General features: G+C 34.4%; 1 protein-coding gene and 1 long non-coding RNA gene across 6 annotated transcripts in view; one reads left to right on the forward strand and one right to left on the reverse strand.

Annotated features, from left to right (window-relative positions):
- Nucleotides 1-47: 47 nt before the first annotated feature.
- LOC144372489 (uncharacterized) overlaps nucleotides 48-13,138 on the forward strand; it is a 45,084-nt gene continuing 31,993 nt past the window's right edge. Inside the window, exon 1 of the long non-coding RNA XR_013432487.1 lies at nucleotides 48-750. This is a non-coding gene — a long non-coding RNA (uncharacterized LOC144372489). The remainder of the gene's footprint in view (nucleotides 751-13,138) is intronic.
- The window catches only part of LOC144372485 (transport and Golgi organization protein 1 homolog), a 161,572-nt gene continuing 153,225 nt past the window's right edge, over nucleotides 4,792-13,138 (reverse strand). For 3 of the 5 annotated variants that reach the window (XM_078035837.1, XM_078035840.1, XM_078035838.1), the window contains 9 exons: nucleotides 11,201-11,302; nucleotides 10,285-10,345; nucleotides 10,135-10,170; nucleotides 9,991-10,058; nucleotides 9,771-9,871; nucleotides 9,452-9,589; nucleotides 8,405-8,481; nucleotides 6,637-6,799; nucleotides 4,792-5,619 (listed from right to left, as the gene is read on the reverse strand). In XM_078035837.1, coding sequence (XP_077891963.1) covers nucleotides 5,336-5,619; nucleotides 6,637-6,799; nucleotides 8,405-8,481; nucleotides 9,452-9,589; nucleotides 9,771-9,871; nucleotides 9,991-10,058; nucleotides 10,135-10,170; nucleotides 10,285-10,345; nucleotides 11,201-11,302 — 1,030 coding nt within the window. In that variant the 3' untranslated portion in view covers nucleotides 4,792-5,335. The other 2 variants (XM_078035839.1, XM_078035842.1) reach the window with 2 other exon arrangements.

The raw sequence follows: 13,138 nt of genomic DNA on the forward strand, positions 1-13,138 counted from the left end.
TTAAATATTATTTGATAGGGAAGTTTTTCTCATAATACAGAGTTAAGGAAGCAGGTTCCCTAATAATTACCTTAAGTCCTTTTAGGAACCTAATGATTACTTTCTAACAGTTAAAGAATTATTTTTTTTTCTTTCAATAAGATGCATTGGGTAAAAAGATACTATAACTGGCAGTTAGTTTGTAAGAATATGGAAAGGACAATCTGGGCGTGGTTTCAGGAGGGAGAGAAATGATATAAGGTAGAATTTTTTTTAAAGGAACTCTTAAATTTCTATTCTATCTAATACAGGTGCTTATTGAAACCATTTCTATAGGTACTGCTGATACTTAAGTAACTTCTGTTTTTCTTGTGGTATTTAATATTTTATATTCTTTGGTAGTTTATGATTCTACCTGTGTACATAACTTACATTCTTGCTATACATTTTTGTTGTACTTTGTAGAATTAAATGATATGGAGAAATGTCACTCAGACATGCTAGTACCAGAGCTTGGAGTGACAGCCACAGTGAGTTATCAACAGTTGTGTCATCAGACTGTTTGACACATGTTACTTTGTAAAATCATAGGCTTCTGGTGACACATAAGAAATGTGTGGTCTCTGGCTTATGTTGTTTGTTTTAATTCCTTAGGTGCAGCTATCTTCTTTGATTTCAAACACTACAAGCCTAAAAAAGGTTTACCAGCATCAAGTGTTTTGCTTTCATGGAGATGGATGAGATTAAACCTGGGCCAACTGTAATAGAACTGTAAGTGATATACATATAGGATTCATACTGTTCTAATGGTTACTAGTTCATGTTTCTTCTTAGTCCCTCTTATCGAGAATGTAACATTGGAGTAGATCAATCATCAAAGTATTTTAAATCTATTGTGGTTACAGATACAAGAAACCCACTGACTTTAAAAGAAATTGCAATTATTGACCAAGAAACCACTTTATCTTCATCTACATCAAACTTTGCACAAGGAATGATTCTGACATGAGTAATGTGGAATTTCTGTGAATTTTACCACTCAGTAGAAACCATCATAGCTCTGTGTAGCATATTCATCCTTCAGGAGGCAGGAAGTGAACCATATCTATAGGCCAGTGAGTCCATTGCAAAGCTGTACCACAGAACTAAAGTCCAGCACCTCATTGTTATGACTCCTTTAGATACAGATTTATTGTAGATTTTGAAACTTGTTTTTACTTTTCTATTAATTGTGCAATTAATAGTCTGTTTCCTAATTTACCACTGTTCCTACCCTGCTTCCTGGAACAATATTGCTGTGGTAGGTATGCTCATCTTCAAACTTAATACAGCAATAAGAATGTGCTAGAGTTTACACATTTGCTCACTTTTGCTCCAATATGGTCTTTTGATTTGAATTAACTTCAAACTTTTGAATTGAAGTGGGTAGGATAGTATTAGATTGCTTTGAAAGGAAATTGGATCAGTTATGGTCTGTCTTTTAGGCTGTTCCTTAGAGCTGGCCTAAATTCACCCTCATCTGATAGTTCTACTTAGAAATAGTGTGCCTTGATCAGATCAATATCTTATATGGGAGTGTTCCCCAGATTGTAGCTGTGATTTTTTTCCAGATGACCAGATTGTTTTTCTGAAAGTGAGCATATTTTTAGTCATGTTGATTAGTTGTTCTATATCACATTGCTATTGTTTCTACGGTTAACATTAAATGATTCTAGGGTTAACATTAAAACTATCTCTCTCAGAATAATTACAAATTTTTGAGTGGGTTTACGTCGTCTAAATCATGTCATCTAAAAATAATTGAGTCAGATGCTAATGAGATACTGCAGGAACAACTGCTGTTTTTCTGACAACTGATTGTGAAACCTTAAAACCTGCATACCTTGTCTTTATAAAGTGATGAGTATGCAAAATTTGGAAAGATATTCTATTTTTTTAATATAGGTAGATACGACTGCCATTTATTTCCTATTTAGATATATTGACATTCATATGAAAATATGCAGGTTATTAGCCTATTATAATTTCACTATTTACATTACTTTTAACTTGATGAGACATATATAAAACTGTCATAGTACACAAGGTGGATATTTGATACACAGAAAATAAAGATTTGTGAGGAGCTTTTTTGTGGGTTACATGTAGAACCCATGTATTTTAATATTCACTATTTTAAATGAACAATGCATGAAGGGAATGCAATACTTGACCTATTTTTAAACTAGTGTAAACCCTAATCATACCATCAATTTGCTTTTTAAAACGAATAACAGTTATTTTAGCCCTTGCACTTCAAGAGATCTAGTCTTTAATTTTTCAGTTGTCTGTTAGGTCAGTTTTGTTTACTAGATGAATGTTAATAAAACTATATGAGCCTGAAAGAATTCTCAACCAAATTTAGTCTTTTCTTTCATCTGGATTGGGTTAATTTCACAAGTGCAAAAATAGTTCAGTATACAGTAGTTCTAGGAAATGAAGAATTTGCCTTAATAAAATGTTCACTCAACCGAAACTCTGAGTAGTCAAAATTTCCAGACTGTAAACTTCTCAAGAGAAGGGCCTCATCTTCTCCATGTCATGTAAACTTTCCAAGGTGCTTGGCAGCACTCTACTCTGTACCCTGTGGAGTGCTCAGTACCTTTTTGTTTGATGTTACTGATGTTTGATGTTGCTTCCTTAAAATCTACTATTAAAATGTAGCAAAACTGATACATTGTTCTTTCTGTTTTCTCATACTATAAAATATGTATATCAAAGTGATAATTTAAAAAAAACAAACTTTTTTTGGTTGTAGATGGACACAGTACCTTTATATTTATATGTGGTGCTGAGGATCAAACCCAGTGCCTCACATGCAACCCCAGCCCCTCAAAGTGATAATTTATATGAAGAAATATTTAGCATCCTTCACATAAGAATGCTTTTTTTTAACCTCGATTTATTTATGTGGTGCTGAGGATTAAACCCAAGGCCTTGCCTGTGCTAGGCAAGTACTCTACCACTGAGCCACAACCCCAGCTGCCACCAAAGAATGGGGTTATATGGAAAAAAAAGAGGATGCTTTATATGAATGTCTTTCATCAGCATTAAACAAACTTAAATTGAACATTGTCGTCAGCTTAGCTTTAATTCAGACCTGATTGACCAACCCCCCCCAAAAAAGGTGATTTTATCTTGAAGCAGTTAACACAAAGCAATCTGTATCTCACAAATTAGTTGTTTAAATTTACTTTCTAGTGTGGGAGGGGATGAGTCACTGGACAATAATTACAACTATAGCAGTAATATTTTCAGGTTGAAACACTACTGCTTCACAAATTAAATGATTTTAGTAACTAAACTGAAACACAATTTGCTGGAGAGGACTTCTAAAACTTTTGAGATACAAAAGTATAATTGAATCAGGGGACAGTATTCTCTACACAACCTGTATATGGGCAGATACCTTGGGCTTTGCTACAGAAGTGGTACAATCAATCAGATGGATGTAAGGAGAGGCAACTATGGGTGGGTTCAGAACTGCTCAGATAAACTACGTAGAATGCATTATAACTTACTAATAGAATAAATACAAAAAAGGCTTTAGAGGGAAAACTACTGTTGCTTTGAATAAAATAATAAATCTGCCTTTCCTTGAAAATCTATCTTCCTAGCTGACATCACCTTTATTTAAATGCTATTTTAAAATTAGAAGTTTTAGTAACTTCAGCATTGCCTTGTGTCCTGTAGAGGTTTAAAGATACATTCAAAATTGGTGTTTGTGACTTAAATTTTATTTTACATGGTTAAAAATGGCATAAGCTATTATATGGTTTTCCTCTTACACACACAGCTGCTGCTTCTAATATTAAATGGAGGTTATGTAGATTGAATTCTTCCTAAAGGACTCAAATTCTTTTTATTCTGAGTTATCTTCAGTAGTTTAGAGATTTTGTTTCACACTGAAGCTTTTGCCCCTATTTTGAGAATACTTAGGGGACATAAAAAGAACAATGATATGTTATGTTCTAGGTTTTAACAATCCTATTACTTTCTAGAATTTAAAAGAATGGAAGAATATGGTCTAGCAGTAAAAAAAAGTACTAGGCTTTTATAATTTTATTTAAATCTTAAACCTCTTAAAATGTACTGTTAAAATTGCCGTAATTAATATTACAGTTCTGGAGAGCTAGTTCTTAGAAACATTGTTTTAAAGACAGTAGTTACAGATTCAGGATTTGCTTTAATTGATTTTTAAATAAAATATATTTGAGTATCTATCAAAAAAAGAATTTAATTCAGCCCATATTTGCTGATTATAGACATTATAAGTTTATGAGTTTCATTCATTCTTAGAGGATTATACTTTTCTAATTTTTTTTATCATATTCCTTGAAAATCAGTGGCAAGGTATGGGAAAGAGAAGAGTGTGTTGTGTACATTTTTAAAAAGAAATTTCCTTATTTTATAGACACAACATACCACCTTATATTTTACTGTTATAATGCAATAATGGCAAAAGCAGTAGAACTTCAGGTCAAACAACTCTTGCTACTAATGTAAACTCATTCTCAGAAAACCATTCTCACATAGACAGTGGTTAGAAAAAAGTACAGGAATGTGCTACAAAAATAGAGCCACAAGACTTCTCACAAGTAAAAGAAATCCTCTATAGAAGTCCACAGTTGACCAAGGTCCAGCCTCCTTAACAGTGAGCAACAGGGAATATGCTGCCAAGTCACCATCTTCAGTTCTGAGAGTGAGTTTACATGCTTCCCCAATGGCACAAAGTCTCATGACGATCCAATGAATCAACAGACACTTGGGAAATATTAATAAACAATTTTTTATGAACTATTACAACAAAGAACTTCAGCAAGAAGGAAAATGAAGTTTATGATCTTTGAGTAAACATTTTTAGCGTAACAGTCTCTGCGACCAGATATTGAAAGAGAAAAAAATCAAGCTTATAAAACACCATTTCTCTGTTATCAACTGCAATACACTAAAAATAGGATAATGGAAATACATGTTCTTAAAGCATTTCCACAAGAAATGTCCATAATTATGACATTCTAAATCATTTAGCAATTGTATATGCTACATTAACTAAAACAAAGATATTCCTTATTGCACATTTTAAAATTGGAAGAATACTCTAGCTTAAGTGGGGATATTTAGGGGGAAAATATTTTGGCTCAAAATGTATACTGCGCCAAGGCAGCTTTATTCTAAAAACATAAATCTTTTAAAATAAACTTTTATATTTTGAAGCCAATAATCCTTTAACTCGATGAATAGTTCATAGTCCATTTTCTGACTAAGTGTCAGAGGTTAAATTTACAGGCCCTGTTTTAAGGCCTGTGAACATCCCTCACACCTGAGAATCAGGTGTAGGTGGAGCTTCATCTTTAAAGCCTGAATGCATTAAGTCTTTTGCAGCAGGTGGTGGCCCATAGTCTTGGGGACCATGAGTTGGAGGTGGTAATGGGGCACCAGAAATGAAGTACTCTCTTGGTCCAAATGAGCCTAAAGTTCTAAATGGTGCTGGTGCAGGTTCTGGAAAAAAATCACGAGGGTCAAAAGGCAAATCCCGTTTTCCAGGTGAAACACCTGGTGCATATTCTCTGAAGCCTATTGGTGGATGAATACCAGGACCTGGAAAATAAAAAGGAAGTTATGTAAATACCCAGAAATTTCTGAACTAGGGTGATTTCAAGTATGTTGATATTATAGTCTTTAATTTCTCTCAAGCCTAGAACATCAACTGGTGAACATCCTGACTTGCCAGATGAGGCAAACTGAAATGGAACAAGTTTAGGTTATAGACTTTGGCCAACCAGCCATGAAGCAACATATTAAGGATTTAAATATGGCTCTACCTAGCTCCAGGCTTGTCGTTTTTCTTTTCCTACTATATAATTGCAGAATTATTTCTATCTCACAAGAGCTCCATTTATATTTGGAAGTACTATATTACCATGAAAAGATGATAGATTATGAAATAAGAACTTTACTACATCAAAGAAATTTTGATAAAAGGAAATCCCACTATTTATTACTCTATCCATTAAAAATTCATGAAGTATTTCAGCATGGACTTTACACATGCCATCAGAATCAAGGTGCAGGCCCTCCAGGAAAAGGCCTTCCACAGCCACCTAATTAAATCAGCAACATTTATTAGATCACTGTTAAATCCTCCTCTTTAACACTTCCCTCTGACTTTTCTCAAGGTAAGGAGGGTTTGACTTTTCCTTTTCTATATTCTATAACCTACTGCTTATGCTTCCATTATGGGTGATTACAAACTTTATGTTGTAGGATTTTCATATCTGTGACAAAATTTTAAGTTATGGCATGCATCTCATCCACCTTTCCATCTATTGCAGTGCATATCAACAGATTTTCAACAAACATCTGCAGAAGTAATATTTCTGGCTTTTCTGTATATAGCCCCTTATCCTTGTCTATGAGAGATAGCTATTGCCTATCTCAGTATAAGATTATGTAGTGTCCCATATGTGCCAGAAAACTGGAGGAAAAGTTAAAATGTACTCAGCTTTATCCTTTCATTGTTAAGACCTGAGATAGCAACCAACTGTTTTAGCAAGCAATAGAAGTGGAAGATGAATGTGATTTATAAGTCAATCACTACTATTCAGATCATCATACCAAAAGGTGGAGGAATTGGCTGAGGCCCAAAAGGCCCACCGAGCTGAAGTGGCAGTCCATACCGAATGGGAGGTGGTGGAGGCCATCCCATTGGGGGTCCCATGGGGGGGCCCATGAAGGGTACCCCTGAGAAAGGAGGGGGCCCATTCATAGCCATATGAACCTGCAATTTAAGATTTGAAAGAAGTTAAAAGTTTTAAAATTCCTATGTATTAAGACAAAGTACCAACACCGATAAAAGCTAAAACCCAAAACAGGCACCTGTCCAGAGAACACCATCAGTGCAACAAAACTCTACCCACCCCTCCTGTGTATTCCCACTGACAGCTTACAGAAGTTGGAAGGATGCCACAAGAGGGACCAGTTTGTTACTGATTATATCTGCACAGGAAAGGGAAAGGCAAGAGGACTGGCAGAGGTTGTTAACAGAGGTGATTTCTGACCAGTATGTCATGTTGTATTCACTACAATCTATTTCAAAGGGACTCCCCCCCTCCCCATCACTTCCCTTTCATCACAATAGCTCATTACTTCCATATTAAGAATGAACAGAATAAAATGAAAAATCCATTCTCTACCCATGTAATAATAGCTACTATTCAGAGTATCTTCGGTAAGTCTTTCATATATTATTCAACCTCTGAGATCTTTAAGTAGACTGTCTTGTTTTAAATAAGAGGGAACAAAAGCAAATGGAATATCATAATTTGTTGAAGGCCACACTGCATATTAAAGAAACTCAATCCCAGGTTTGCCTCCAAGCCATGCTTTTCCCACCTCTACTCCTCTCTAACAATGGGTCTTTGCTCTCTTTTAAATCTTCTACTACAAAGGGGTTTGGGGTCTTATCTAAGCTGCCCTTAGATTTCTCCAGAGATGTATATTCCTAGAATATATATACACTGGAACTTGAGAAGTATTTTCCATCACAGTGCTATATACACAAATTAGGAAGAAAAGGCTTTAATATTTACTTTCATTTACTGTACACCATTTGAGATATTGATTTATCATTTCCTATGAGTAGTGGGTTTGAAACTAAACAATTAAAAATTTATTTTATTATAGAGCTTCAGAAGACCTACCAGATATAATAGCAACACAGTTACAAGAGAATACACTTATGTGAACAAATGAGACCATTGCTTGGGACTGGCTCAAGAGGTCATTTCAGATTATCATTGTTTCACTGAAACAGTATTTCACTTTCAGAAAATCTGATACCAATCTAATTCAAATCACTCAAAATAGGGTTTGCACAAATGGAGGAATTCTTAAATAACATTCTTCCAAACAAAAATAAAAATGATGAATTATATAATTTATAATGAATTTACTTTGCCTTAGAAGATTCAACACAAAACACCATATAAAGTTAGAGTGATAACTTTTTACATTCTGTAGTTCATTATAGTTGTACACACTTAAGCAACATTCCCAAGTTAAGGAGAAAAGTAAGCTCAATATTGCATGCAGTTTAAAGCAAACAAGATCAGTGTCATGCTCTGAATATCCTTCCCAGAAATGCACAGAATAAAACCCAATTCAGTTCTCAACCTCTAAGTACTTACTCCAACTGGATGCTCAGTCAAAGAAGTAATGGTGGAGACTGAGGGGGTCTCAGGTTCTTGGGGAACAGTTTGCTTTTTAAAAAACAAATGGGATAGTACAAATAGAACACAAAGAAGGATAAAGCAAAGAGAAAGTACTGTAGGAAAGCTACATGTTCCTGCATGACCACATGATTCACAGTAACTACAAAACTTACCTTGCCCTCATTCGTCACCTTAGCTGGAGAAGAACTTCTGGAGCTGCTGTTCATGTGAGATGGACCACATCCTGGGTCTGTTAGAGATCAAAGAATGGATTCAGACTTATTCTAACATGAAAAGAATAAAAATCCTCCATCCACAATTACAGATTCTTTGAAATTACTTGGTCCTTTACCAGAGGCAATGGGTTTCCCAGATGCCTCAGAAGACCAGTACGAGGTAAAGGTCCATCCATTGACCCTTGGGAAAGAAAGATCAGAGCCCTTGTATGTATTTTTCAGAAGAAATAAACCACTGGTGGACAGGTCAGGGTTCAACAATAACTGGAAAGCAACATTAAAAATGGGTTGCCCAGGGGTTGGGGTCATAGCTCAGTTGTAGAGTGTTTGCCTAGCATGTGTGAGGCACTGGGTTTGATTCTCAGCACACATTTAAAAAATAAATAAAGATATCATGTCCATCTACAATTAAAAATATTTTTTTTAAAAAAAATGGGTTGCCCAATACATAAATCACAATTTATAAAGAGACTTAAGAAAAATAAAGAACTGCCTTGGGTTGATAGAACAGCAGATTAATAAGTACTGGTCCTAAACTTTAAGCTATAGACTTGAAGTATGTGTAGGCTGTTTTTTCTTTAGTCTGTATAACCTGAATTCCAATCTTACCAAGGCTACAGTCCTATTTAGAATTGGAAATAAGACTCAGTATTTCATGTTGGAAATATGTATGCTACATAAAGTTTAAGGCTACTTTTATAATATTTTGGAAAGGAACACCATAGAGATTTAATTTAAAGATAAAGGTTTACACTTCACAGTGTAAAATTTAAAAGAAAAAAACAATACAGGGACCTCCAGGAAAAAAAAAATGTTTTCTATTCTAGAACAGATTTTACAGAAAACATTCACTAAGATAACGTAAGAAATTATCTTCTATGTATTGTACAGGCCCAAATTCTATGTTTTTATTAGAATATTCAAAAGGGAAAAAAAAACAAAACCTTGAAGCAGTTTACTATAAAGCAACATGTGAATGCTCACCAAATCCGTTTCTGGGCATATCTTTTCGATTAAGAGTAGCAGAAGGAGGTCTTCCAGCTGGCTCTGCTGTCAGTGGAGGGGAACATTCTCTATCACTCACGGGGGATGGACCAAAAGAGCCATTATGGTTCAGTGGACCTAAAGACAACAATGCCGTGTTACTACTTTAAGGTAGCCTTCTCCCTGACACCAACCCTCACCTCCTGCTTTAGCAAATCATTCAGATTATTTCATAATCATTACAGACAGAAATAAAAAGTAATTTACATACATTCTGCACCAAGAAATAAAATAGCTCCTTTTACAAAGTGCCCCCTACCTCTCAGAGGAGGATTTTGTAAATTTGGTCTTCCCGGCATAGGTTTTACAATCATGGGTTCATCTTGCTGCATTGCCATCTTTTGGGTCATTTCCAATAGTCTTGAATATTGAGAAAGAATGGGCTGAATTATGAAACAGCAATCTATTCCTTCATAGATAATATCTAGCATAACCTTAAAACACTATAAAACATATAGTAAGATACCAAAATCACATACTTCTGTCTCAAATTAGCAGCTTCCCTTTTCTCTTCAGCTATAGCTCTTTCTGCAGAACGAGCTTTGAGCTATTAAAGAGAAAATATTCAAATTCAGTTGCGGTAGGCTATGCACAAAATAAAGAAAATGGGGAAAAAATCTTACCCAATTATCATGAGCTTTCTTCTCCTGCACAGCAATCTGAAAAAGACAACACATTAAAAAATATGTTTTTAGGGACTCATTATAATAGCCTATAATTGTCTGTATTAGATACAAAGAATTCTGCAACTATAGGACAGTATTAATTACTACCTGGTTTTTAAATGAGCGCTCGGTTTTCTGTAGTTCTTCTTCCAGTTCTTCAATTCTCCGCCTAAGAATTACAACAATTGAATAACATTTGAAACATTCTGACCATTTTCCCTTTATTCCATCAGCTATACTTTTAAAGACTTTATCATACATAAGAAAAACATTTCTATGGTTATATGAATCCAGTGTGATCAAAACTAATACTAACTACAGACCAGGTGCAATGCCACATGCCAGTAATCCCAATGATTGGGAAGCTGAGGCAGGAGGATCACAAGTTCGAGGTCAGTCTCAGCAATTAAGTGGGAACCTATGCAACTGAGACCCTGTCTCAAGGGAAAAAAAAAGGTCTAAGGATGTAGCTTAGTAGTAAAGCACCAAAAATAAATAAATAAATAAAATAAAAACCTAATACTAATAACTTCTTTATCATTTAATTGCTAAAGATTCTGAATGATAAATTATAATTTCTGTAACTGTTCATCAGTGTGTTCTCAAGTAATTCTGCTAGAAATATCTTCCTCCTTAAAACATTTTTTATTTTTTTCAAATTATATCCATAGAAGATTTCCAAGGTCTATCAAATGCCACACTTTTGTGGGTCTTGATACATCACACAGCAAACTGATTTCTTAAAGAATTACTACAACAATCAAAACCCACAGAATTGTTTGCATTGACCAAGTTCCCTATGATCTTTCCCCCATTGGGTGTAAGTAAATTTTTTGTTAACATTTTTCATTTGTAAAGTTGAAATTTATTTTTTCTCCTGTGTGAATTGAATGTATTCATATCCTCTCGTTATTTATACTTCCATGCTATTTTCTTCTATCTACATAATGTAAAAAAAGATTAAAAAAGAAAGCTAACACTAGATCATTAGACATTGACACCCTCCTTTAGAAACTGAACTCACTTGTAATTTTTAACTTCCTGTACAGCGGAAACCACCGTTTCATCTGCAGCTGACAGCCGCTGCTCTTTTTCTAGTCTCTCATATTCTTCGTGGCTTAGTTTCCTAAAATAAAGCCAGTTATCAAATCAAAAGTTTCTCTTTGTAAATATCACTTCCCACAATTCTATAAAATGCTTAGGCACATAAAATAGAAATTCAAACCTGCAATTTCGTAAATCAAACTCTGGCAAATCACTTACATTTTCTAACTTCTCCTCTTAATTCTCTACTTACCAGTAAATAAAATAAATGTGAAAACAACATGTGCCCCAGGGGCAAGTATCCTGTGTGTAAGATAATAAAAACTCACTTTACTTCAATGTGGAAGATCAGGACTGATCAACCTAACATAATTAAACATATTAGGATAAAGCAGGGGATAATTCTTTTCTCGTTTCTGCCATGGGTAGGACACTAAGTATATCTTTGTCATGGAGGAACTCTTTTCTCAATCCAAGACTGGTACCATAATAAAGATATAGTCAGTCAAAGAAAAAATCTTCTAGAATATGTCTTTTTAGCTATGCAATTAACGACAGAACATTTTTCACACTTTAGATATCTATTTCAAAAGAATTGCAATTAAGCAAAAAGACAAACCTGAGTTTTGATAATGTCTGAAAATAAGCCAAACTGACCCACGATCAGAGTATTATCTACTGACAAGTTTTAACTCTGATCATGAAACTCAAGATGTTCATCTACTGAGACAAAGGTAGCCACATTTAATGATTTAAAAAATACTATTTTCTGCTATCCTTGTATTACTTTAGCCATAGTTCCAATTCAAAAGATAATTAAATTGAAACTTAATTTTCCATAAATCAGAAGAACTATAGTAAAAAAGGATTATTGATACCAAATAGAAAAAGGGGATTATATATTCTTATATAGCTTCTCATTTAATTCTTCAGCAAGTATTTTATGAGTGGCTATAATATACTAGTTACCTTGTAAGATGCTAAAGAATAAAAGATCTCACTGTTTCAGGTATAAATGACACCTAAAGGAATATAATAATTTTCCCCACTGGCTTAAGAAGGAATATGGAGAAAACTGAATCTTGAAGGACAGAGAGAATTTTGTTTCCAATTATCAAAGAGTTAGTCTGAGAGCACTAAGAACAATCAAAACATCTTTATAAGAATATAAAAATGTGTTTGAAAGGATCCAAGCTAAAAAGGCAGTGAAGATATATGTATGTGGCCAAGATCCATTAGAAAAAGGAATCTCAGAATTACAAGTAAGGCTGGCACTTTAAGGTACTTTTCTCCTAGATTTACCCACATATTGAAGATAACACAAAGATATAATGAGTTTGAACTAAGCCTTCATCAAATTCCTGGGCTTAGAGGTAAAAACAAGTGTTTGGGGCTACAAATAAAGGGACCCTTAATAAAAGCCCTAGCCTTTGAGTTTAGATTAGAAAGTACTGCACACTTAAGTGATGAACAGGCAAAAAATCCAAAAGGAACAATACTGAAACATTGAAAAGACAAGTCATTTTTGAATTATCTTAATTGCTGACTAAGTTTAAAGTGACAGACAATCTTACTCAAGTAACCTCAACACTTTTCTATAAAAAGATAACTTCATCTTAGTCCTCAAATTTCATCTATAATTATCACAACAATGTTAGCCAATCAAAACTGATCAGGCACTCCATAAGACAAAATTCTGTGAGAAAAAAATCCCACAGAAAAGGAAACCACCTAATGGGGTTATCCGCACATGTTTTAAAATCACTGTGCTTTATATACTCAAAAAAGTAAAGTCAAGATTATGAATTTCAGGTTTGGGAATATAGTTTAGTTGTTAGAGTGCTGCCTTCCAAGAAATAGTTGAGTGTGGTGACCTACCTACAATCGAAGATACTCAGGAGGCAGAGGCAGAATGATG

This window comes from Ictidomys tridecemlineatus, unplaced genomic scaffold, assembly GCF_052094955.1.
Source record: "Ictidomys tridecemlineatus isolate mIctTri1 unplaced genomic scaffold, mIctTri1.hap1 Scaffold_110, whole genome shotgun sequence".
Lineage (NCBI taxonomy): Eukaryota > Metazoa > Chordata > Mammalia > Rodentia > Sciuridae > Ictidomys > Ictidomys tridecemlineatus.